General features: G+C 45.5%; 1 protein-coding gene and 1 pseudogene across 4 annotated transcripts in view; one reads left to right on the forward strand and one right to left on the reverse strand.

The window, feature by feature from the left end:
* LOC104858684 (NADPH--cytochrome P450 reductase) overlaps window positions 1-25,661 on the reverse strand; it is a 71,414-nt gene that overhangs the window by 24,287 nt on the left and 21,466 nt on the right. For 3 of the 4 annotated variants that reach the window (XM_010618985.2, XM_010618984.3, XM_033764882.1), the window contains exon 2: window positions 566-757. In XM_010618985.2, the coding sequence (XP_010617287.1) occupies window positions 566-744 (179 nt within the window). In that variant the 5' untranslated portion in view covers window positions 745-757. Of the gene's footprint in view, window positions 1-565; window positions 758-14,263; window positions 14,347-25,661 lie in introns of all 4 variants that reach the window. The other variant, XM_010618983.2, reaches the window with a different exon arrangement.
* On the forward strand, window positions 8,903-10,269 carry LOC104858727 (annotated as a pseudogene).

A 25,661-nucleotide genomic window follows, 5' to 3' on the forward strand; every position in this document is an offset into this window, starting at 1 on the left:
TTTTTTTTTTTTTTTTTTGGTACCAGGGATCGAACTTGGGACCTTGTGCTTGTGAGGCAGGTGGTGGCACCACTGAGCTAAATAAATCCCCAGCCCTTCTTGTCAGTATTCAAAAGGACTGCACAAAACTTGACAAGGAATGACTTCTTCACTTTATAACTCTATGCAAAGGCAGCTCTGTGAGCCATATGCTTACAAAACGAAAGGATCACTGGGCTTCAAGTACATCAAAACTGCTACTTGCTGGCTGATGACCTTTGGCCCCAAGTTTTTCTCAGAGTAAAATGGTATTTTCTGCTGAGTGGCTTTGGTGAAGTTCAAGTAGGAAAAAAGTATAAAAAAGGCTTTACAAATTCTGATGTGCAATGGAAACATCAGGGATTATTAAGGCAAATTTTGAGCAGTCCATCAAGAAGGCGCAAGACTCAGCCTGAAAGACTCCCAGGTCCTCCCTTCTCTCTGAACTGGGGGCTGAAGTGTGGGATGTTGCTTGGAAGGATGAAAAGGTGCTCAGGAATGCCCAGAAAAAGGAGGAACAAAGGGCATGCTGAGCACTGCTACTTACGTTGCTGAAATTTTGGTGAACTCTGGTATTTCGTCTTTTTTCTTTCTAAAGAGGAACCAGTAAGTTAGAACACCAATGATGAGAGAAAACAGAATCATGTCTGTCATGCTGAAGAGAGACACTTCTTCGGCAACTGCCTCAGCATTGGTGGCACCGGTGTCCATGTGGGAGTCCCCCATGTTGATCACAGAACTGTCAGGAGAGAGAAACGGCAGGCGTCAGCAGGGAGGAGCACAATACACCTGAAACAGGATGGGTGCCACTGGATACTGTGGCCTGGGCATCATTCCCTGTGGCTGCAGCAGCACAGAGCCCCAGACAGGAGGCATTTGTTCAGAAAGGCTTCTCCAACTGCCGGGTTGCCCCAAACCCTAAAGGGTCCGGGGATCTTCAGGCTGGCCCTGAAGGGCTCTGGGAGATAAGCTCTAGCCCCAGAACATCCAGCCTAATAGAATGTCTCTGGATCCCTGAGAACTTGGGCCTTGGAAACAGATAATGCTAGAAATGAGACACATGGTGAGCGCCTGGCTTTGAATCACCACATCCATTTGAAGTGTGCTAGAGACCAAGTAAGTAAGCCTCCAGGTCATTACACCAGACTGACCCCAATACACCCAGATTCCAAGGCTCAGGGAGCATCCCCGGTTGGCAACATAGAAACTTCTCAAATTGCTGATGATGTTGGGGTTAGTCCCGATAATCCCATCATAAATTCAAAGTATTAAGTCAGAAATGTGCTTAAAGTCAGGCATGGTGGCACACACCTGCAATCCCAGCACTCTGAGAGGCTGAGGCAGGAGGAACACAAAGTTGAGCCCAGGCCAAGAAACTTAGTGACTTAGAAAGTCCTTGTCTCTAAAAAATAAAAAAGTCGAGAGACATAGTTGAGCACAAAAGCCCTGGATTCAATCCCCAGTGTCTTAGGGGAAAAAAGTATACCTAATACAGGTAACTACTAAGCATCACAACTTAATCTAGCCCACTTCAAATGTGCCCAAAACACTTACACTAGCCTACAGTTGGGCAAAATGATCTAACACAAAGCGTACTTGAATATTTCATGTAAGTTACTGATAACCACACAGAAAATGCAATGCAGAATGGGTTGTATGGCACTGCTCTGGTACCATTGTGACAACCATACAGGTTGTCACATGTTGCTGCCAGGACAATTAAGTATTGTCCTTGTGAGTCCACTGGGAGAGGCCAACCTGAAACCCACATCTGGCCTCTCCTGGGCCCAACCTCCATGCCCTTTCCTTTGCTGACTTCAATATGCATCCTTTTGCAGTAGTAAGCCATGATCCTCAGTAAAAAGCTTCTCTGAGTTTTGCAAATCCTCGCAAGTTGCTGAGCCGGACGTGATGTTGGGCTCCTCCACTCACCGTCCTCTACCCTTGGAAGATGTTCCGTCCACCACTGAAACCAGGCAGGAAGACAGATCTTCTATGAAGCAACCAGAGGGCAGAAGGCAAAGTCCTGAAGCTGGAAGGGCACTTCCCCGCTTCCTTCCAGCCAGGCTGGGCTCAGCCCTGGAATCCAAACCATCCACATTTTGCAATCCCACTGTGACCAAGCAGACTGCTTTCACCACAACTCTATCTAACTCAGGGACCTGAGTTACATGTCAGCAACTCAGGCAGTGGGAGATGGCTTTTACTGGCCTTCTGGTGGCTTTCCTGCCTTCAGGAAACCTCAGGTCTGGCCCCAAGCAACAAGAACATCCCAGGGCTCTGGGTGTCAGTCCTGCTGTGCTACAACTTGAAGGGAACTGGCCCTCAGGCCTGGTTCTTTACTCCCTCAATAATCTTTGTTTTTAGATGCTGGAGATCAGACCCAGGGCGCCGCACATCTAGGCAAGCTCTCCACATCGAACTGCATGCACCCCTGGCCCCCAGCCCTCGTCCTTCCTGCTATCTAACCTTTAAGAACAAATTTAACTGTAGCGTCCCCAGAGAGCACTGTTTATATAAAGTACTAGATACACACTATTTATTCAGTGCTAGTCATATCTGTCTGCCCAGCACAGTCAGCATCTCAGTCAAGCCCACGCACCTTCTGCCAAGTTTTTGAAATTCAGACTGAGAGGCGTTTGGCACCTGCTCTGACAGACTCTTGAAGGACCTGTGCTGCACAACCAGGAAGTAACCGCCAGATGGGGTCCGCTCAGGATGCACGTGCGGGCCTGGAAGGCCCCAGCTGGAGTCCAGTAGCAGCCAGTGTCACATCCTGTCTCCCCACCCTCCTCCCTTCTACCTTACCAGGCAGCCTGGCCCCTTACTTCCCAGAAGAGGCGAGAGACACCCACGGAGCCAAGTCACCGTTTCTCCCGAACATGCGCTGGCTGGATGACTCTGAAGAAGAAACACTTTCCCTGCATGTGGTTTTTAAGTTGACAGAGTGCTGGGGAGCAAGGCCACTAGTGAACCTGCACCCGTCATCATGTTCTTGCCACCCTGGCCACTGCAAGAGACTCCTGACAGAGGAGCAACCAGAGGTGGCCTTTAAAAAGAAAAATCACACAATCTGATGATCACAGCCCTCAAATGGCTTCACAACACTTAATAAAAGTCTGAAGTCCTTCCACAGTGTATGGAGCCCTTTGCAGTCCTGCCCTTAGATACCCTTCTCCCTCTACCTCGAAGGTCACACTGCCCGTCTACCTCAGGGCCTTTGCACATGTTAAGGCTGCCTGAACTCTGCTCTTCCTCCTGGTATCTGCAGGGCTTGCTCCCTGACTTCATGCAGGTCTCTCCTCAGACCACCATTCTGAAGATTGCCAGCCTGCAGTATCTCAGGTAGTCCCCTGGCCGCAATCTCACCCCTCACCGGCATAGCACTTATCACTACTGGCCTTTATCACACATACTTTTATCACACTGGCTTTCTCTCTTCCTGGGGTGGGGGGGAGGGGTCAGGCTAGCAAGGAAAAGGACTTTGCTGTGCTCCAGGCTGGCATGTTTTGAGCACCTAATGTCATTATTAAACGAATGAACCCATAAATCTCCCTGATTCTAGGGTAGCTGAGTTGGCAGTGCAGGCACACAGATTTTGGAATGGTTTCACAATCTGGAAGACACAACCCAGATCCACGAAGCCAGGTCTGTGGGTCTAGATGACTCCTCTTCCCTCTCCTGTCTCTCACACGCATGCTCACTGTCTCTGCTCCTTGAGGTCAGAGTCAGCAGCAGATTCCTGCACATGGTGGAAACCGACAGGCACTGCCGCTGTGAAGGGGAAACGGAGGGGGGGCTGCAGGCTGCAAGGCTGCAGGCTTCTGAGCAGTGAAACTAGGAGGCACCCAGGTTCCCTGTGGAGGGCTTCACTGACCCATCTGGCTCCAGCTGCGTGAGCTCCCTGGGGAAGAGAAGGGCATTCTCGGCGCTTGTGTCTCGCCCAGGGTGGGAAGGACATACTAGAGGCTGGGAGAAAGGCAGTCAAGCATGGAAGTACACCCTTAACTGCTGCTTCTCACACAAGGACACGCACAGCAAGCCTGGGAGCAGAAGCCACAAACAAGACCCCAGGTCGAATCACTTAAACCACACTTGCCCACCGAAGTGCACACAAAGCCCCTCCAGGTCCTCTCCAGCCGGCTTCTCTGCAGCCCTCTGGCTGCTGTTTTCCTCTCCTTGCTCCTAACTCATTCTCCAGCCCTTCCCATTTATCTAGTGCTCAGTAACTATTCAGGGAATGAATGAAGGGAACAGATGAATATATAGTATTCTGACACGTGGAAAACAAAATTTGTGTGTGTCAACATGAAACGTTAAGAAAGCAATGTTGAAGCTGGGCATGGTGGCACATGCCTGTAATTCTAGCACTCAGGAGGCTGAGGCAGGAGGTCATGAGTTAAGGTCAGCCTGGCCTACATATGGGTTTTCCTTGTTTAATAACTTACCTTGTTAATGACTGTTTCAACTTACGACCTGTCTTTTTTTGTATAGTTTTGTACATCTTGTTTACAGAGTCTCACTTTTTTTGTACACTACACCTTGTTTATACAGTACTGTAATTTTTGCTAGTTGTACTGTTCAGTGTAGTATAGTAGTTTTTTGTTTTGTTTTACATTACAGTGCTGCATGTGAGAGTTATGCAAATAAAAGCAAAGTCATCAAGCTGGAGTTTCCTTTGGCCATTTCTTTGTCCTGAATATTGTAAAGGGCATATACTATATACAATTCCTCATTTAATAATCAATTCATTTAATGACCAAGTCGCAGGAATGGAATTCAGTCATTAAGTGACAGGTGTCCAGAGGGAGTTCCAGGCCAGCCTGAACTATATAGAGACCTCAAAAGGAAAGCCAAAGTCAAAACAAAATAAAAGCAGATTTGAGTGTGTACAATCCCCTAGGACAGAGGCTCCCAACTTTCTTGGCAAAAGTTTCACATACTCCCTAAATCAAAAGAAGTGCTGCCGGGAGTGATGGCACATACCTGTAATCCCAGCACTCGGGAGGCTGAGGCAGGAGGATCTCTGTGAGTTCGAGACCAGCCTGGGCTATATAATGAGTTCCAGGTCAGTCTCAACTACATAGTGAGACCCTGTCTCAAAAAGAAAAGAAAAGAAAAAAAAAAGAAGTGCCCAATGGTGCTGCTGTGTAGAAGAATTAGTTCCAAAGCTAATCCACGCTCCACAGACCCAGTCACCAAGAGGACTCAGCATGATCTAATGCTGAAACCTGGGACCTCCAGCTACTGCCCCCCAGGGAACTCACAGGAGCAGACTCTTGCTATGTTTGAAAACTGGGCACCCCCGCATTTGCTGCAGTGCCGAGGCGTCTAACCTGCAGCACAGTCCTGACTGATACTGTCCTGTAGGTCAGGTGTTGACAGGGTGACCATGAGACAGTCAGTCTGAGGTCCTCACAGATGTTCCAGGGAAACTGAGAGCCCTGTGCGATCCTTTTCCCAGAAGAGTACCCAGTCTGTGACTTTCTTCTTTCTACTGAAAGGAACATAGGATGGGGCAGGCTCAGGCCTAATTCAGTATTTGTCAACAAGGGAAGGAAGGAAGGAGGGAGGGAGGGAGGGAGGGAGGAAATGGAAACACAGGAAGGTAACTTCTAGACTGAACTCAGGGTATTTACACTGAGCTGCATCCCCGTCCCTTTTTACTTTTTCAGTCAAGGTCTCACTAAGTTACCCAGGCTGAGTTTGAACTTGCAATCATCCTGCCTCAGCCTCCCACAGTGCTGGGATTATAGGTGAGCTACCATGCCCGGCTCATTGTTATTATTTATTATTTTTTCCCAAATATTTTCTATCTGTGCTTGGCTGAATCGCAGAGGGTCTAAAAGGCTGACTATACATTTATTTGAACCTAATTTCAACAGCTTCCCAGGTCCTCCTAGCTCAGCAGTGCAGAGGGCAGCAACTCCAGTCCAGTACACTACAGAGCAAGTGGCCAGACAAATCACTGGCCACTCAGACTGGAACGCTGGTGGGGACATCTCCAGTTTCTGAAAGGGCAAACATTCTCTATCCAGATGGCTGTTTACAAAGATGGTGCCCCAGGAAGTACTTGTAGCTTTCAACAGCCCCACCAGCACGTGCCACCTACAAACCTCTGCCAACTGCTAGATGCCCACACAGGGTCTGCCATCACCTCCCTGCTGCAGGGGAGCACAGCCCGCCCAGGGTCACACACCTCTGTCCTAGGGGCCTTTCCGTAGGGAATACCCCAAGGAAAGGAACCCTGCTGTTGGCCTAGTAGCCCTGCCTTCAGAAACTGTGGTGCTCAGGGGAAAGTGCACTCTTCCGGATGATCTGCTCAAAGGCAGGGCCCAGAAGGGTGACCCACATTCCTCTCTAGTTAAGGCCATTCAGGTGTAGCATCCAACTAATGTGTGACTGTGGCTTTCTTCAGGACTATCCTGTTTGGGGTTTGCTCAACCTTCTGACTCTGCAGCTTTGTGTCTTTTGTCAGATTTGAAAAAATTTCAAACATTTATTATTTCTTGAATATTTTTTTCAGCCTTGCCTTCTTTCTCCTCTTCTTCTGGGATTACAATGATGTGATGTTTAAACCTTTTTTTTTTTTCTTCCCAGTACAGATGCTTGAACCTAGGAGCTTTGCACAAAGCTAAGTTCAAGCATCAGTACTGGGAGGAAAAAAAAAAAGGAAGAAGAAAAAGAAGGCAACAAAAAATGTGGAAATTTGTTTTTTCTGTTGTTATATAAGTACCTACATATAAATTTTATCCTGGCCTCCTGGCTTGCAAATCTAAAATATTTCTTACCTGGCCTCTTACAGAAAATGTTTACTAGCACCTGCTTCAGATAACTAAAGTGAACTTAGTTAAAAAGAGCACTAAAAAATCCAATCTGGGATTGGATTTCTGCTGGTTCCTGCTGTGTATATGAGGGGGGTTACTCAGTCTCTCTGGGCCTCTGGTTTCTTTTCCATAAAGGAATATGGAGATAATCACCAAGGACTGTAAGCCAACTCTCAAAAACTCTAACCTGCTAGCCAGGTGTGGCACCACACACCTATCATCCCAGCACTTGGGAGGCTGAGGCAGGAGGACTGTTATAAGTTCAAAACCAGCCTGCACTACATAGTGAGACTCTATATTCAAAAGAAAAGAAAAAAAAAAGCAAGCAAACAAAAAACTCGAACATGCTAAGGAACTACCTTTAATATGTGGCAACTACTTCCCTGCTATCATTTTGGAGTCCAGTGGGGAGGGAAATTTCCAGATTTTTCTGAGCCAGTATCATTCATTGTATGATGTAGCTAGGGCCCAGTGAGCCATGGAAAGTGTTTGGGGAAAAGGCACTCCAGGCTGCGGGCTTTAAGGCTACTGAAATCTTTGACAGTGCTGTGGTCCATCCCTTCTTACGGATGGGATGACTCTCGCCATCGTGACTGTACCTACATTCCTGAAATTGCTCCCATACAGCTAATTTAGCTGCTTTGAATCTACTCAACAGGAGAATCAGCTTCTCTTGAGAGCTAGAACTGTATCTAAATAAAATGAGAATAGAGAGGCCCCTCTATCTTCACAGAATAGACACTGTGAGCAGCTCCCCGGTCCTCAGAGGTGCTAGACATGTGCAGAGAGCTCTATAGCTGTTACCCTGTGCGCCCAAGGTTCCTGTGCACTCCTGCCAAAGCAGACCCGGAGAGGACCCATGCCAGGGCACTCCCACTGGCCATCTGTCACTGCCCACTGAAGATACTGGGGACTACCAGGCAGGCACAGCTCCTGTTCTTAGATTACACAGTCTGAAGTAGGCTCTTGAAAAGATTCAGTATAAAACATCACTCTACTGTCCATGCCTCCAGCCAAAAGTTGAGGACCCCCACGCCATATAGGAACTAACTGCCCAGATGCGGAAGGGAGTGGTGCTCTAATCCCGGGGAGCTCTCCACCTGTTAGGAAGGGCAGTTATACCACGGCGGTCACTCCGCCACAGGAAGGTAGGGGGTGGGAAAAATAGCTCTGAGGAAGAGGAGGACAAGGTGGTGTGAAACAGTCATGGAAGAGGTACCCAGGGGCTGGCAGCGCAGCTAGGTGTTAAGAACGAGCTGGCTCCACCAGTCAGGTCAAGTGGCAGACAGGAGTTCCCAAGAGAGGAAGCACGCACACGTAGAACCTGTAGATCTGGTGTGACCCCGGCAGGGAAGAGGGCATATGTGTGCGTGCCAAGCATGTGGGTGGCAAGTAAGAGACCAAGACCAGGCAGGAGCTTTGAAGGCCAGTCTGAGTTCTCTGACCCTTGGGCCCCAAGGCCAACCAGGTGAGATGTCAGTATGATTAGAAGGCTGCCACAGACAGGTGACACTGTAGACAGTGCCTGCACCTGCAGCATCGATAGTCATGGAGCCTGAACCACGGTGTCCTATAGAATATTCTCCAGCAGGTACCCAATGCTCGCGGACAGCCTTTCCCCCACATTAACAGGGCTTAATTTGGAAACACATGACGGGCATGTGTCTGATGCAAGGCTATGAAAGAGGAAGGCGGCTGCTAGAGTTAGATCTGTGAAAGCATGACTTCACAAGATGCAGCTGGCTCCACGCACATCCAGCTGACTGTGCCCCAAAGGGCTTACCGCTGAGACTTCAAGCAACATTTCTGGCCTGAACTTACTGCTCCTGTGCGCCTGGGCAACATGCACTATGGCATGTCCTGGGTATAATTCAGTGACTTTTGGCGCGGGGACTCCTCCCCAGAGGTGGGTGACTCAGCCGCGTCAGCTGGGGCGGGGGTGGGGGTGGGGAGCACACGCCTCTGCTCTGCAACACAGTGGCTCCCTGGCTCCCGGGCGGGTTAGGCCTGAGTGCAGTGGGAGTGACAATGAGATTTCTCTGTGATCAAGCAGACAGTTCAGGATACAGGGTCCAAAGATTAACATTCACCGTGGCAGTGAGAACAACAGGTTATTGCAGCCAGAGGCTAGCTGGATAGCGGATGACACCTTAGCTGCGGCTCAAGAAAAGGAAACAAATAGCCTGGCTTCATCTGGTCTTCATAATGTCACTTATTCTGTAGGTCCCAGGAATGAAGCGCTCTCACTTGATCATGCCTCTCCGCCAACAAATCTTCAGTTCTCTTACGTGATGCCGCTTCCTGAGGACATCAAAGGCTCTTGCTTCCAGAGTGTAAGTGGAACCATGAACCCTTTATTGCTCCAGAGAGATTTGGAAATAGCAGTGTGGGCTTTGTTAGTAACGCTCATTCCCAAGCACCAGAGAAAGTGACACTTCTTGTAGACGGCACACAATTTGTGGTGAATCTACAGATCTTCGCTGATCATCTGGACACCATGTTGGGAAGGATGCTCGGACCAGGAAAAAAGTACAACTTCACATGGCCCAGTGAGAAGGGAGAGTAGGAGACTGCCAAAGGAATCAGTGTGACTGTATTTCTCACGGTGCTGGATTATTACAAAACTGGTATCATCAATTGTCCAGATGGCATCTCTATCCCAGACCTCAGAGACATGTGCGATTCTCTCTGCATTAATTTTGACTTCAACACTATCCAACGTCAAGATCTGAGTGCTTTACTGCATGAACTGCCTAACGATGATGCTCACAAGCAGTGTGATAACTACCTCGAAGAGCTGCTTCTACCAATCATGGTGGGCTGTGCCAAGAAAGGGGAGCGAGAGTGCCACCTGTTCATGCTGACGGACCAGGATTCTGTGGACTGGAATGAAGACCACTCCCAACCCATGGGAGAAGAATATTCCCAAATTCTCTATAGCTCTAAGCTCTACAGATTCTTCAAATATATCAAGAATCGAGACGTTGCTAAAATAGTGTTAAAGGAACAGGGCCTGAAAAACATTCGCACTGGGATTGAAGGTTACCCTACCTGTAAAGAAAAAATAAAGAGAAGACCTGACGCTCAGGTCTGAAGTTATCTATAATTATGTGCAGCGTCCCTTATCCAGATGTCATGGGAAAAGGAAGAAGGAAAGAGTCGCCAAGTGTATTTCCAGTGTGTTCGAAGCAAGTCTCAAAAACGTGATGGGTGCCAGCGAGAACATCGTGAAGGACCCAGAGATCCTCATGCACCGCCCGCCACAAGTGGACAAACTCGATCGGCTCAATGCTCCCCTCGTTCAGATGGTTTCTAATGACTTTCAGGATCAGGGCCATCATGGGTCCACCCCTCACTGGGGCTCTTTTGTGTGGGGCATCTGTGGCCAGGCTCCCATCCTCCCCGTGGCTGTGTCACCCTGACACACGCCTCCCCTACCTTTGGCCTTCTCATAATTAACGTGCATCCTTCTCTGTAAGTCTTCATCTTTGGCAGGGGATGAAGAAGTGCTCAGGTAATCAGGCTACCAGCTTTGCAGCAGCCTTGGTAATTTGAAAGATTGAGGTCTGGTGCTGTTCACTGAGTCGGCACAACTGCAAACGCCGGAAAGGAAGTCAATCTTCCTTCCTATTGCCTCATCATAGTTAGCAAGGCAGTCATCATCCCTTTCCACTCTGGTTTCGTTTGTTTGGTCTTACACAGTAAGCAGCGAAGGGACCAGAGGTTAAAAGAGACAATCTCTGTCTTCTGAAAGCTGGCACTGAGATGCTCACGAGAGGTTAATAGAATCCCATTCCTGGGGCCTCTGCACCCAGACTACATTCTAAAAGAAAAGGCTCACTCGAAATCTCAAAAGGAAATTCCTAAGAGCTGAAATTGTTTCCTCATTAATGCAGTGAACAATTCAAAACCACACAAGACAAGTTCTTCAGCCGGAAGAATGACTCAATGATGTTCATAAAACCTTTTTAGCTCAAGCCATAGGAACTCAAAATTGCTGACTGATTGGGAAAGAGTCCACTCCAGGGCCTCTCCAGAGCAGGCTAAGTGTGTTCTCCTGGCCTGGACTCTGGGGCAGCACACTGCTGTGGGTGTGGGTGTGTGCAGGTGAAAGGCTCTCGGGGAGGAGAGAGATCCCTCACCAGTGCCAGCATCTTAGATTGCTAAGAGCACCTGAGAGAGGGCATCTGGAGTGAAACTGGCTGGGTGACATCACTAGCAGACTATCCTAGTAGGACAGGATTTCTCTATACTGGTTCTCATACCAGGGAGTTTTGGAGGTGTCAGTAAATTTTTATTTTTAAAATACCCTATTAACTACTTATACACCGGGTAAGAAAATGATCATGCTGTGGTCCCCAAAGGAAGGGTAAGTTGAAGATCCAGGTGTCATCTGGTTGCTGTCAGCTGTTAACGCTGCATGGTGGGTGAGTCTCCCCGGACCCCAACCTCCTCTGACAGCTCTGTGGTTGTTAGCAGTAGAGCTAAATTTAGTCCCCAAATGAGATGGGTGCTTGGGAATTATCTCCCACTTCTGGTCAGTCACCCACCTTGGCATTTACACACCATAGATTGTGAATAGGCACAGATTCCTTCCAGTTCTTTAAGAACACCACTGGTTTTCTTAAATTCCTTTCCCATAAGATGCTATAGGGAAAGCTACTCCAAAAATAAAGTGAGGTATTGAGAGACCCCTTTTCCTGGACTGAGGAATAAGAAATGTTTTTGGGTTTTTTTGTTTGTTTGTTTGTTTTTGCCTCAAGCTCGTGGCCATTCTCTTGCCTCCACCTCCCAAGTGCTGGGATCACAGGCCTGTGTTTAAGAATTTTTTTTTTCTTTCTGGTACTGGAGATCAAACTAAGGACCTTGTGCTTGTAAAGCGGGCGTGGCACCACTGAGCTAAATCCCTGGGCCCCTGGCTTAAGAATGTTCTGGGTGCTCTAGGTGCTTGAGACCAGCATCACAAGGAATCAGTGTTCTGTTCCTTACTGGGAAAAAATAGCAGTCAAACTGAGCCATCTGTCACCTAGAGTTCTGATCACCACTGGTGTCTGTTTATGGGGCTGATGGCCAGGGTAGGGGTGAGGGTTATTTGTAACCAAGTGGCTCCAATTTAAGGTCAGGCCTAGCTCTGGCCTTCCCAGAAGCACGTCCATATCCACTAGCATCTGATCTGCCCAGGTGATCCTGTAACAGTGCTTCCTTCACACTTCTCAGTGGCTTCCAGGCCATTACAGAGGAAATTTGAATCACCCGGTTTGTGTTGGTGATGTGAATAGGCTGACACTTCAGGTCTTGCTTAGGTACAAAATTAGGAAAGTAGGGTATGTACTTGACATTTTGTTTTGTATAATTGATTATTTTTCTTGGGCTTTTAAGAACTATGTATCTTCCCCACCCTCCACATTCTATGTTGACATGCTTTTGGCCCCCACCAGCAGAGTTTGAGGACATGGAAATCTGTGGTTAATCTGCAAGTGTCATCAACCAGTGGCGACTAAACGGAAAGGGGACCACACGTTCCTTCTGGTAGAGCAGCTTCTTCTCTACCCCTCACCCCCACCCCTGCCTAGACCTCAGCATTCCTATAACTTGGCGGCCCCTCAGTCCCTGTGGAGATGCAGGCCAGGCTACAGTCATCCCCTCAGTCAGTTGCTGACCAGATAGGCAAGAGGTAGAACTTGGGTTTGGTGTCTCTTCTAAGTGCCTATATAAATAAGCCAGGCTGTTTGTACATTTTTGTAAGAAATGGTTTTACCCAGAGTATCTTAGAGCTTCTCAGCAAGCCAAGATGAACCAGAATTTGAGGTTGAGAGTTGGCTAGGAAACATTAGCCATTGAGACTTCAAGGAGACAGTATTAAAACGTCACATTATTTGATGGTTTCTCCAAAGTGGAAGAAAGGTATTAAAGGAATGATAGCAAAAAGGGTGAGATAGAAAGTAGCTGGATTTCTTTCACAATGTATGGTGACCAAAATTATTTTAAACTGAATCTTGAGGGCAGGATGTTATCTAATGTATACAGGTCTAGAGGGCCGGGCATGCAGCTCTGGCACTACAGCTGCCTGGCAAGTGCAAGGTCCTGAGTTAGATTCCCAGTACCAAAACAACAAAAACACAGATCTATGAAAGTGTTGTGGAATAAGCCTAGTGAGGATAGGTGTCTTTTCAGTTAGTCTGTCTGTCTGTCTTTCTTTATTTTGATACCCGGGATTGAATTTGGGATCTTGCACTTGTGAGGCAGGCAGCAGCTACAGTTAAGTGTTTTCTTTAATTATTCAGAGCACAGGCTTTAACTTAGACTCTGTCATCAATGTAATGTGAAATCTTTTCTTGAAAACCCCAGAGTGTTTCATAAGCATTCAATGCCACTTCTTGCCATCACTTGGAACCTGTTAAAGTGGACATAGCTCAGAAAGCAAACTAATGCCTTGGTAGGGACGGACAGACACAGCACCGTGTTCGGGATGGGATCACCTTTGCGGAAGGAGAGCTGCATCTTCTAAACCCAAAGCACTTGTTAGGTGTTGCCTCCTTACCTTGTATTTACATTTAGATAAGTTTACTTTTTCTTTTTTGGTACCGGGGATCGAACTCACGTCCTTGTGCTTTTAAGGCAGGCAGCAGAACCACTGAGCTAAATCCCTGGCCCTAACTTATATTTACCTTTTGTTTTGTTTTGTTTGAGACAGGGTCTCACTCTGTAGTTGAGAATGACCTGGAATTCACTATGCAGCCCAGGCTGGTCTTGAATTCACAGTGATCTTCCTGCCTCAGCCTCCCGAGTGCTGGGATCACAGGCATGTGCCACCACACCCAGCTGTATTTACTTTTAAAGTTGCATTTGTTCAAATACCAGTGTTTACAAAATCCTACATTTAGGATGCTTTTTTTTCTATAATAAAATAGTATCACTTGTGAAAAAAAAAATTTAGTGACTTTATTCAGATGGAGTTTAAGGCAATTTATGAGCTCAAACTACTTCACAGGAGTTCACAGTGGTTCATTCTGTCCCTACAATCAATTTTGTATAAAAATAAGGGCAAGAGAGACACAGAAAAGTAAAGCTGCCTGATTTTCTTGAATTCGGGGGACACTGGTTCTGAAGTCTTCTTCTACCTTTAGGGCATGAGTGGGAATAAGGGTGAGAATGTTCCCAGAGCAATCAGAACCACCCCAGACCCACACACACAGCAGCAAACCTAGAGTACAGACAGCATCACCTCCGCTGCCTTTTACAGAAGGACAATGGGATAGGGCAATGCCAACAGCCCCCTCCCCAAAGGTACACTAGGACTCACAGACTAGAGCACCTATGCTCAGCATGAGAAACTAGAACAGAATCAGGAGGAGTCCCCAGGGAGGAGGGGCCCTGAAACATGTCACAGGAGGAAAAGTAAGTGAACTGGAGATTACCTTATAGAAAAGTTGTGGTAGGGAGCGTCCTGGAGGACAGAGATTCCAGCTCCCTCCCAAGATGTTCTCGACAAAGGTGTTGTCTGAAAATAGAATGAGCTGCAGTGAGGATAGGACAACAGAAGGTGGATAACATGGGTTTAAGGACCAAGAAGGTGCCCATGCCACAGACTGACCATATTAATGTTCACAAAACTGAGCTGGCTGCTTGGTGACTGCCAGAGGAAGAGCTTCCAGTCTCTGGGTTAAGATTTAACGACTCACCTGAATCTTCCTTCACCTCTTCTCTCTCTCTCTCACACACACACACACACACACACACACACACACTCCTTAAACAGGAGCTGAGGAAACACAAGACAGACAGTAGACACAGTGCAATCATGGCACATCCTAAGGACTGGGGAAGAGGTAGAGAAACAGGGAGGCTCGGAGCAGCCTGCAAAGGCGGCAAGGGTATCTTTCATTTTAAGATGGGTCCCAAGCACAGACTGTTTTACACAGAGCCAAGCTCTCAGCTTCCACGGGAGACGTCCGGGGTGAATGGGTGGAGTCTGCTCCACAGACAGGAGCTGTTCCCAGATGGTACTTTCAATGCTCCTTGCAGTTGGAGGTGAAGGAAGGCCTGCTGTCCGCCACGGCAGAGAAGAAAAACTCACAGGCTCTTTGCCTTCCCACCCATTCTGCTAAGGCTCTGCCTGCACAGCCTCCAGGGATGGGGAACTCACTACCTCCCAAGTGTCACTGTGCTTAAGAGTTATACGTTAAAGGATGAAAACTCAGACCAGAATCTGGTCCCCCACATGGCTATTTTCTCTAGAATTCTTTCACTTTCCCCATATACAACACTATACACATGCATGTACATACATACTAAAAGCTGGTGAGTATTTCATTATTTAAAACCTTTTCTCATGTTGCTAGATGGTCTTGTATAATATTTTGTTTGGCTGCATGAGCCAGTGGTATGATATGACACACCATATCTGCTTCCTTATTTCCCTATCCTAGACATAGGCCAGGATGGGTCTGGGGTGGAGGGAGGAGGGGAATAGTGCAGGGCCCTGCTGTGTTGACATTCACATCTGCCTGGTCAAGGGAAGAGCTGACAGGGAGGGACTCTACACTAAATGCTTACCAAGGACTGTGGCAGCTGAGCAGGAGGAGAGGAACCTGCCCTGAGGAAGTAGGGAAACCTCCACAGATGATATTATCCCCTTCTAAAAGAGGAAATCAAAACTCAGAGGGATTAAGCAGTTTGCCTGAGGTTACACCCCTGCTAAGGAGTGAAGCTTGAATTAAAGGCAAATCTGATTCTAAAGCCCCTTCAGACCTCCTTTCTAAATAACCTCAAGGAAAAGTGCCTTGGGACCCTATCTGGTGGTACAGGCCTATGATCTCCCAGCACAGTGAGAAGCTGAGGCAAGAGGATCCCAAATTCAGCCCAGCCCAGGTATCTCAGTGAGAAGGCTCTGGGTTCAATCCCAAATACTGCCTGAAAGAGAGAAAGAGAAAGGGGGAGGGAGGGAGGGAGGGGGAGAGGGGGGGGGAGAGAGACTCTTAAAAAGGAGGGGGTTATTTGCCTTACAGTTTCAAAAGGTTCAGTCCATGACTCCAAGGCAAAACCAGCATGTTAGAAGAACCTGGAGCAAAGCTACTCAATTCATGGCAGCCAAAAGCAGAGAGCCCAGGATTAAGCCCAGGACAAAAATACACCCCCATGAGCTGAGTATGGTGGCTTGTGTCTGTAATCCAGGAGGCTGAAGCAGGATGAGTTTGAAGCCAGCCTGAACTACAGGATGAGTTCAAGGTGAGTCTGAACTACATAGACCCTATCGCAAAAAAAAGAAAGAAAAGAAACAAACAAAGAAAGAAAAAAGAAAGAAAGAAGAAAAGAATACACTTTCCAGGTCATCTCCTCAGTGACCTGGCCCCACCCCTGAATAGTATACTCAGCTATGAACCCATCAGCAGATTCACCCACTGGTAAATACAGCACCCTCATGACCCAATCACCTTCCAAAAGCCCCATCTCTGAACATGAGACTTGGCGGGGGGGGGGAGCTTAGAAGCCGTAACATGTTTTTATGTCTAAAGATGCTTTTGACAATTATTTTAGACTATGTCCCTGCCAATCTAAACATGCACATCTGATTTTGTAAGCTAAGCAAGGTTAGGTCTGGTTGGTACTTGGATGGGAAACCAATATTTTACAAAAGCCTTTAAATTCTTAAATAGATTTGACTTTTAATAACTCTCGGTATATAAATTACTTTCAAATAAATTACTTTTAGCTAGACTAATCAAGAGAAAAGAAACACAAATTCCCACTGTAGGGAATGAAAAAGGGAAAACCTTTTGTACTCTACAGACATTAAGGGGTAACATGAGTAATTACAAGCAACTTTAAGCCAACATTTGATAACTTACATGAATGAACACATTTCTCAATAGGTAGAAACTACCAGAGCCCACTCCAAAAAAAAAAGACAACAGGAATACTTCTCTATCAAAGAATTTGAATTGCTAGTTAAAATCTTGACCGCAAGTGAATGCTAGAAGCACACAACATCTTTGGCAAATTTTATCAAACTTTTAAGGAAGCAGTAACACTAAATCTAAACTGGGCATGGTGGCACACATGTGCAATCCCAGCACTGAGGAAGCTGAAGCAAGAGGACTGTGAGCTGGAGGCCAGGCTAGACTACACAGCAAGTGTCTGCTTCAAAAAACAAACCAAAAAATCCCCCCGAATTGACAGAAACTATTTCAAAAAACTGAAGATAAGACTTCTCAACTCATTTTATGAGGCTTGTAGTGCTCTGATACTAACATGAGACAAAGAAGAACAAAAAAGAAGAAAGAGAAAAAGAAAACTACAGGTCAACTCAGAAACACAAATGGAAAAGTCTAAAATCATAGGAAAGCAAATCAGCAACATATATAGAAGCAATACTGTATCATGATCAAATGTGAATACTCAAAAACCAATGTAATTCACTGTACCAAAAGGCTTTAAGAACCCATGATCTTCAATCCCCGGTACCCAAAACAAAAACAAACAAACAAAAAAACCATCATCATCTTGATAGACACAAAAAACATCTGACAAGCATTCAACAGCCATTTACATGAAAACATTCAATAAAACAGAAAGAAGAGGGAACTCTCTCAACCAGGTAAAAAGTCACGGACATGATTATGGTAATAAAAGTACCTACTATGCTTCACTGGGTTGTAATAATTAAATAGTAAAACACTTAAACAGTGCCTAGCAGAAAGCATAAATATAAAGTAATAAATGTAGCTATGTGGCAATAAATTTAATACAGTAATATAGTTAATAACAAACTTGATATATCACTACAATCAAAAAATCGTAGGGGCTGGGGATTTAGCTCAGCGGTTCGGTGGTCTGCCTTGCAAGCTCAAGGACCCGAGTTCAATCCCCGGTACCCCCCCGAAAAAAAGTAACCATAATAAAATGTAGCTATTGCCTTGCCCAGCTCAAGTGACTACAGTTACAAAAATGAAAGAACTAAATTAGTCATGATACTGCACACTAGACCCAGTAGTCTACTTGACGGGGCTCCTACGATCCAAGCTAGAACCTTTAAGCTTTAAAATAAATAACTTTTTAAGGAATGTATTATAATGCATGGGATAAAAGAATAACCCAGTTGATACTAACATAAATAAGTACATTAGCAAGGAGCTTAAATTCTTCTGTACATTAGAATGCCAACTAATAAATGTAGAAGGAATGAAGGACTTAAGAAAATCACCAATTAGCACCATCATAGTAACTGTATTAGTATGTTTTCTGTTACTATAATGAACTACCAGAGTCTAGCTACTTTTTTAAAAAGGGTCTTAGGGCCAGGGATTTAGCTCAGTGGTTCTGCCGCCTGCCTTGCAAGCACAAGGTCCTGAGTTCAATCCCTGATACCAAAAAAAAAATTAAATAAATACATAAAATTAAATTAAACAAAAAGAGGCTTATATAGCTTGTGGTCCTGGAGATTCAAGAGTATGATGCTGATAGCAGCCTGGCTATAGTGAGGGTACCCCTGTGGGGAGGGGAGAGATCACACGGCAAGACAGGAAGCCAGAGAGCATTTCAAGTGTTAGCTGGCTCTTTTATAACAATCCTCCCTGAGAACAAGTTCCTATAAAATCTAGATAAAAAATTCCTTCTGAAATCAACTGTGGTGGCTACTGCCCATAAATCCCAGCATTTGGGAGGCTGAGCTCAGAGGATCGCAAGTTCAAAACCAGCCTGGGCTATATGGCAATACCTTGTCTCAAAAAAATCAACAAAAACAAAAATTCCTTCTGAATATAGCACCACTGGTGGCATCATTACTTCCAACAGGCCCCACTTCTTAAAGGCTCTGACACCATGAAACAGGAGACCCAGCTTCCAACACATGGACCCTTGGGGGCTTTGAACCATACCTAAACCACAGGAGTAGCCACTGCTTCAAGAATCATAAATTGAGGGCCAGGGATGTAGCTCAGTGGGGCAGTGACTGCCTTGCAAGTGGCAAGGTCCTGAGTTCAATCCCCAGTACCGCAAAAAAAAACAAAAACAAAAACAAAAACAAAAACAAAACTAAATCATAAATATAAGAACTTGAGAAAACCCAAATTTTACAGGGGAGAACTTGGATAACACCAAGATAACTAAGTGAAAAAGGGTCAACAGGCCCACTACTGAGACAACGTGGCATCATTTGCTAACAACTAAGGTGCACTGTAAACCCAATACTATTTCTGTGTTGTTCCACCCAAAATACATAACCTGAATCTTATCACAAGTAATCACTAGCGAGTGTGGTGGTGCACACCTGTAATCCCAGCACTCAGGAGGCTGAAGAAGGGGATTGCTGTGAATCCAGAGGCCAGCCTGAACTACATAGTGAGACCCTGTCACCAAAAACAAACAAACAAAAAGAAATCACAAAAGCGTAAACTGTGGGATATTCTATAAAGAAGTGGTGTGATATTTTGGAAAAAGTCAAGGTAATGAAAGACAAAAAAACAATGAAAAACTGTTCCGATCAAAGAAAAAGGATGGCTACCATAAACATTAGATCTTGGGCCAGGAAAAAAGACTTTTCTTCTGTTAGGAAGGATATTACTATGAAGGACAAACTCTAGATTAGATTAGCTAAAATATAATTGATAATTTCCTGAGACTGACTTTTATAATTGTGTTTTTATGTAACTGGGCACCTTGTCCAACAGGAAACTGACGAAGGTTCAGCATGAGTCAAACCGAGGCTGTCTGGCACTGGAGCCACTCTATAGTCCTCTAGACATCTGTGACAACCATCAGCATGCTCTTGCAGCTGATAGTCTTGCCCTGCCATCAGGTGACATTATTGCTCAAAATAAATACTCCCCGGAGAAGGACACAGCAGAGGCTGGCATGAGTGGAGCTAACCTGCATCTTCCTATCCCTAATTCTCCTCAAGCCCAGCACAGTATGGGTGCCCAATGTTTATGTGCTGAGCACCAAGGGAACAAGATGCCCTGGATCACTGTGCTTGCTGTGCTCCGTGGCACAAGAGGGTAGTCAGGCTTTTCTACTTCCACACCTGCACCCACTCAGGCAGAGCACCTCTTCCTACTCACTGTCCCGGACCCTCAAGATTCACCATGCAGACTGCTATGCACCACTCTCACTTTGCTCTCTCGTTCCGTCCTTACATCTGCCCTGACAGTATTAAAACCCACCCTGCGGCCTCAGGCCCTGCCTACCTGGGCCCCCAAAAGGGCACCGTGGGCACCACTGCTGTTCTCTGGAACATCCCCTCCACCTGGCCTGCACCCTTATCAGCCCCATCCTGTCAGTCTCATCTACCCCAAGTGTAGCTGGGAAGCATAGCTTCCCAGAGCTTCAGAGAACCTGGCACACAGGAGGTGCTCTGCAAACGCTCCCTGGGCACCAGGGCTGCTGCCTGCTACTCTCCTGAGCAGCCCCTGTATAAAGACCCTGGCAGAGCACATCTGGGGTAAACTGACCAGCTTTCTTCAGCAATAGTGGCTGTGCAATCCCATCCTTCTCTGTCTTGACTTCTAGGAGGCTCTGTCCTGAGCTCTGTGCACCAACACAACAGCTGCCCTTGCCTGTTTTTTGGTACGATTTCTGTTCCCCCAGGGTCCTTCATTCAGTTGCTAGGCTCTTGGATTTTATTAGTTTCCATGCTTTCCAGTTTTGCAGGGGAGAACACAGGACTCAAAAATCAATACAACATTTACAACCCAGCTGAGTCATGAAAGAAGCTTGTGGCTTAACAGACCTTGCTACAAATGCTACACCTACCAGCTATGCCTTGTCCTTCACCAGCATGTTAACAACAATTATGTAAGAGGAACATCTGACACAGGACCTGACCGACAGCAGACACTCTGAGGTTAATCTAGACCCCTTCTATTTATTTTCTTTTTGTTTGTTTTTTGTTTTTTTGGTACCAGGGATTGAACTCGGGTCCTTGTACTTGCGAGGCAGGCGCCGGAACCACTGAGCTAAATCCCCGGCCCTCTATTTATTTTCATTAGAAAATTTACAGTAAGAAAATCCATTCATGCCTTTAGCATCCAGGTAACTGATCTGGAAAGATCTAGAAAGACTCTGAATATTCTTTTCAATTCTAAAACGGTTACTTGAATAAATTTATTTGCACAAGAAACTTGAAAGATAAAATTTCATAGCTTGGTGGGAAACTAAAGTCCTACCAAAACTTCATATTGTATCTTAAGAAATCTTTGAAAATAAAGATTGGACTTTGGCCAGGAATTTAGCTCAGTCATACCGCTGCCTGCCTTGCAAACACAAGGTCCTGACTTCGATCCCTAGTACTAAAAAAAAAAAAAAAAAAAAAAAAAAAAAAAAAAAATGAAATAATGTGTGTGCCTAGCATGCATGAGGCTCTGGGTTTGATCCCCAGCACCCCCACCCCCACCACCAAATTACTGAGCAAAGCAATGGTAATAAAAGCAAGCCTTTGGGCTGAGGATTTGGCTCAGTGGCAACATGCCTGCCTTGCAGGTGCAAGGTCCTGAGTTCAATCCCCGGTACCTAGAGAGAGAGAAAAAGGAAGCATTCAAAATCAATCTAACCGGGCTGGGGATTTAGCTTAGTGGTTCCGCCGCCTGCCTTGCAAGCGCAAGGACCCGAGTTTGATCCCCAAAAACAAAAACAAAATCAATCTAACCTTGGGTACCATGGACAGACCTCTGGAAGTGGAGGGGAGGAGTAGAGAGGAAGAGTTATGGCCTCAGGCCGGAAACAAAGGGTTACACTAAGGTTACAGCACTAAGAGGTTCAGAGACCAAATTAACAGGATTTAATGGTGGCAGGACTCAGGATGAAGAGGGAAAAGGAAAAGGTATCTTTTGTACTTAGAGCTTAGGGAACCAGGAAGACAGTGAGGCCACTGTCAGGGACAGAGCCTTTGTTGGTTTGGAAGGGGTTTCAGGTAGATGGGATAAGGGCTTTCACCACTGTTAAGGTGCTTACTGACTTTCAGAGTTTGTGATTTATATTATAAGACCGTTTTTTATGCTCCTGCTTTTCCTTTTCCTTCTCCTTCTTCTTTTTCCAGTGCTAAGATCAAACCCAAGGCCTTGTGCACACTAAGCACGTGCTCTACCTTTGAGCTACACCCCCAGGTCTCAAATCACATTACATAAGGGACCAGGTCCAACATGCTTATGTGACACTGTGCTCTCATAAACAATCACAAAGTTCTGAAGCCCTTAAGAAAAACCAACAGTATTCTTTACAAAACCACAAACATACAGCAGCAAACTCTATGACACCGGTCTGTGTACCAACCTACATCCCCCCTGAAAGAAACCAGGCACAATTGGCTACCACATTCCCCTGTGTACTTAAGAACTGTCATCCCTGTTTGCTGTGTTGAAAACAACCCCTGGTGACCTATAGTCATTGCACTTGTGTTCTGAGAAGGTGACCAGAGTTTATGTGTGCCTGCCTAACCCCACAAACCTTTGTACAGACTCAGCCTGCCTGGTACAATGATGACACATGCTGGGAAGGCCATGAGATCACCATGTCCTCCAGACACGCACACAAAAACCAGATGAGGAGATAATGTGGAAACTGAACTCAGAATGGAGCAGGGTACGGTGGGTCACAGAAGGACATTGAAGATGAAGCCAGAGAGAGTTATCATAAAATAACTAAACACCAGCTACAAATTCCACTCAGGAGCAAATTATGTAAGTTGCCCACATCAGGACAAACTCTATCCAGCATCCTTGTATTACAGGCAGGCAGATGAAAGCCAACTTCTCCTGTTCCATTTTCCTACCACAGGCTGGCTGTCTCCCAAGGAACTCAAATCTTTAAGAACAGGACCATAGCTGAAGGCACCTATTGGGCCCATCATTACATTCAAGCACATGCTTGAAAATGAGTAGTTTCTGTAGAGCAGTGTACAGCTCTCTTAGCCATCCACACATGCTATACAAAGGAGGGAGAAGGCTTCTGCACTCCAAGTCAGGGGCAATTAATAGATCTACCTTCAGCCAAGTCACCCAGCACCAACACCAGGTCACCAAGAAGGACCAGGCTGCCCAGGGGCTGTAATCTTGATACATCCCAGCATGACCAGAACCACCACAACAACTGGCATCAGAAACCATTCCAAGTGCCATGCCGCAGGGACCCAACCCTGCCAAGAAGAAAAGGGAGAATCAAGTGCTATGAAAACAATCTTCTGAGCTGTTCCAGGAGGCAGGGTGGAGCAGGAATTCATTCTGTCCCCCCAACTTCACCTATAAAGACACCAAAGCCTGATGTGGGCCAACCGCTCTGCGATAAGATAAGTGGGCCACCTCTGGCCCACTGCTTCTCCCTACCTGACCAAACAAGTCTAAATCTCTGGCAAGTGACACAACAGAACAGCCACAGTTAAAAAAATCTCTGTTCAACAGCCTGGGAAAGAAAATGATAATAATAATAATAATAATAAAAAAGAACTGGCATTTCTGTCTCTAAAAGATACCTATTTATGTTCCCTTTTTATTATTTTGATTTTTTTGAGACAGGTCTTGCTGTGTTGCCCAAGCTGGCCTCAAACTCTCCATCCTTTTGCCTCAGCCTCCTGAGCACCTGCAATCCCAGCACTTGGGAGGCTGGGGAAGGAGGATCACTGTGAGATCTACAGCCCAGACTGGCTACATTGCGATTTCAAGGTCAGCCTCAACTACACAGCATGACCCTGTCTCTAAAAAAATTAAACAAACAAGCAAAAGCACATTTTTTTTTTTTGGCACCGGGGATGGAACTGGGGTCCTTGCGCATGCAAGGCAGGCCACCAAACCGCTGAGCTAAAACCCCGGCCCCAAAGCACATTATTTACTTGTGCTTTGTGGCATGAGATTCAATTACATCTTTAAGTAATTACATGTATTAGGAGATTTCACCTTCATAAAGAAAGAAAGAAAGAAAAAAGAGTCCTCTATCGTCAGAAAATTCATTAATAGCCTTGACCTGTGAGCCCACCTCTGGGATGGCTTCCTGGGCAGTGAGGGGGACAAAGGGATGTGAACATTTTGGGTTCATAACAAGAACTTAACATTCTGAGACTGTGTGTGTCTGCGTGTGTATATAAATAATACAAACTTGGCACAGAGTCTGGCGTAATTTTCCCTGAAATATAAACACATCTGCCATCAGCCACTGTCATTACAATTGGCCTTCGAATTCTGAATTTTAAAATGACAAATTCTTGCCGATGAGAGTTTCACATTAACGGAGAAAGTTTTGTAAAATCTTGTGACCCCACCCCCTGAGAACTAGGAATTAAACGCAGGGCTTTCACACGGAGTTCCACCCTCAGCCTTTTATTTTACATTTTATTTTATTTTATGTTATTGTTGGAGGCAGACTCCCACTAAGTTGCCCAGATTAGGATTGAATTTGCGATCCTCTGCCTCAGCCTCCCAGATGTGTGTTGCCATGCCCAGCTTCTAGTGACATTTAAAGTCACAACACTTGCTCATGCATTATCATCCATGTTATTTTTCTCCCCAGATGTTATCATTTGACAAGCTATGTATGGTTTTTCTCTTCTACCCATCAGTAGAAGGTCAGATACATGAGGGATTTGACTCTTTTCTTCATTGATATACCCCTGCCACCTCAATAGAGCCCGTTGCAAAGCAAGTAGTCAGTATGTGTGAAATAAACACACTTCAAAGCTTGTATACATTGTTCTAACTCTACCATGTCGAACAATTCACTATGCAAAAATACTTGCCCAAGTACACAAAAATAAATAATCCCACTCACTGCAGCAGAGCAAAAGCAAAAAACAAACAAACAAAACCAACGACACAACTTTCTCCCATGATACTAGTTACTGAAATAATTTTCAATACTGGTGACTAGAATAATTCTTCTTGAAAGGTTTAAAATAAGAACGAGATAGCTATTTACATAGTGAAATATTCTGAAAGCTACCCACATTAAGAAATAAAAAGCAAGCCTCAGAACTATATGACTGGTATCATTAGTTGTGTTTAAGTACTCAAGTAGTAACAAATTCCTGTTGTTTAAAGTAAACAAATTATTTTAACAATAAAAGTTTTGGTATATGAAGAAAAATATTTGGGGATATAAACTACATCACTAGTGTCACTTTGTGGTCTCAAGTAAGGCTATAAAGGTTGCTTATACTATACTGTATATTTCTGTAAATAGTTTTCAAAGTAATGACCACTTGATTTTTTTCTCAACAAAAACATTGTTAGGCAAATAGTCATTTCTCCATTGTAATTTTTTTCTAACTTTAATTTTTTTATATTTGGGGAACTCGGGATCAAACAAGGTCTTCCAAATGCTAGGCACCCCTACCACTAAGCCACCCCTCCAACCCTTTAATTTTACAATGACTCTGCAGCCTGTACTAAAAAGTTAAATCCCAAAGCACCCAACTGGGGCACACAGGCCTGGGAGGGTGTACCAATGATATATATGTACTCAGTTTCTCTGTTTCCCAACCCAGAGCACTACTCCTCCCCAAAGCCTGGGTGAGGGCAGTGGTGCCCACCTGTGATTCTAGCACTCAGGAGACAGAGGCAGGAGCATTGCCACAGGCTTAAGGCCATCTCCAGCTACACAGTAAGTTCAAGGCCAAACCTGAACAGCATAGGGAGACTTCGTCTCAAAAAAAAAAAAAAAAAAAAAAAAAAAAAGTTCTTAAGAGCTAGATTCTTTTTAACTTGAAGTATTCATGGGTTTAACAAGTAAATATTCTGGACTTGCCAAGTAATTCTAATGTCAATCTCCTAAATATATGTTAACTTTTCTAATCTGGATCGTGATTTTTTTCAGGGGGTTAAAGGGAGCATCAACCAA

This window comes from Fukomys damarensis, unplaced genomic scaffold (genome assembly GCF_012274545.1).
Source record: "Fukomys damarensis isolate Sample0158 unplaced genomic scaffold, DMR_v1.0_HiC HiC_scaffold_17, whole genome shotgun sequence".
NCBI classification, from domain to species: Eukaryota; Metazoa; Chordata; class Mammalia; order Rodentia; family Bathyergidae; genus Fukomys; species Fukomys damarensis.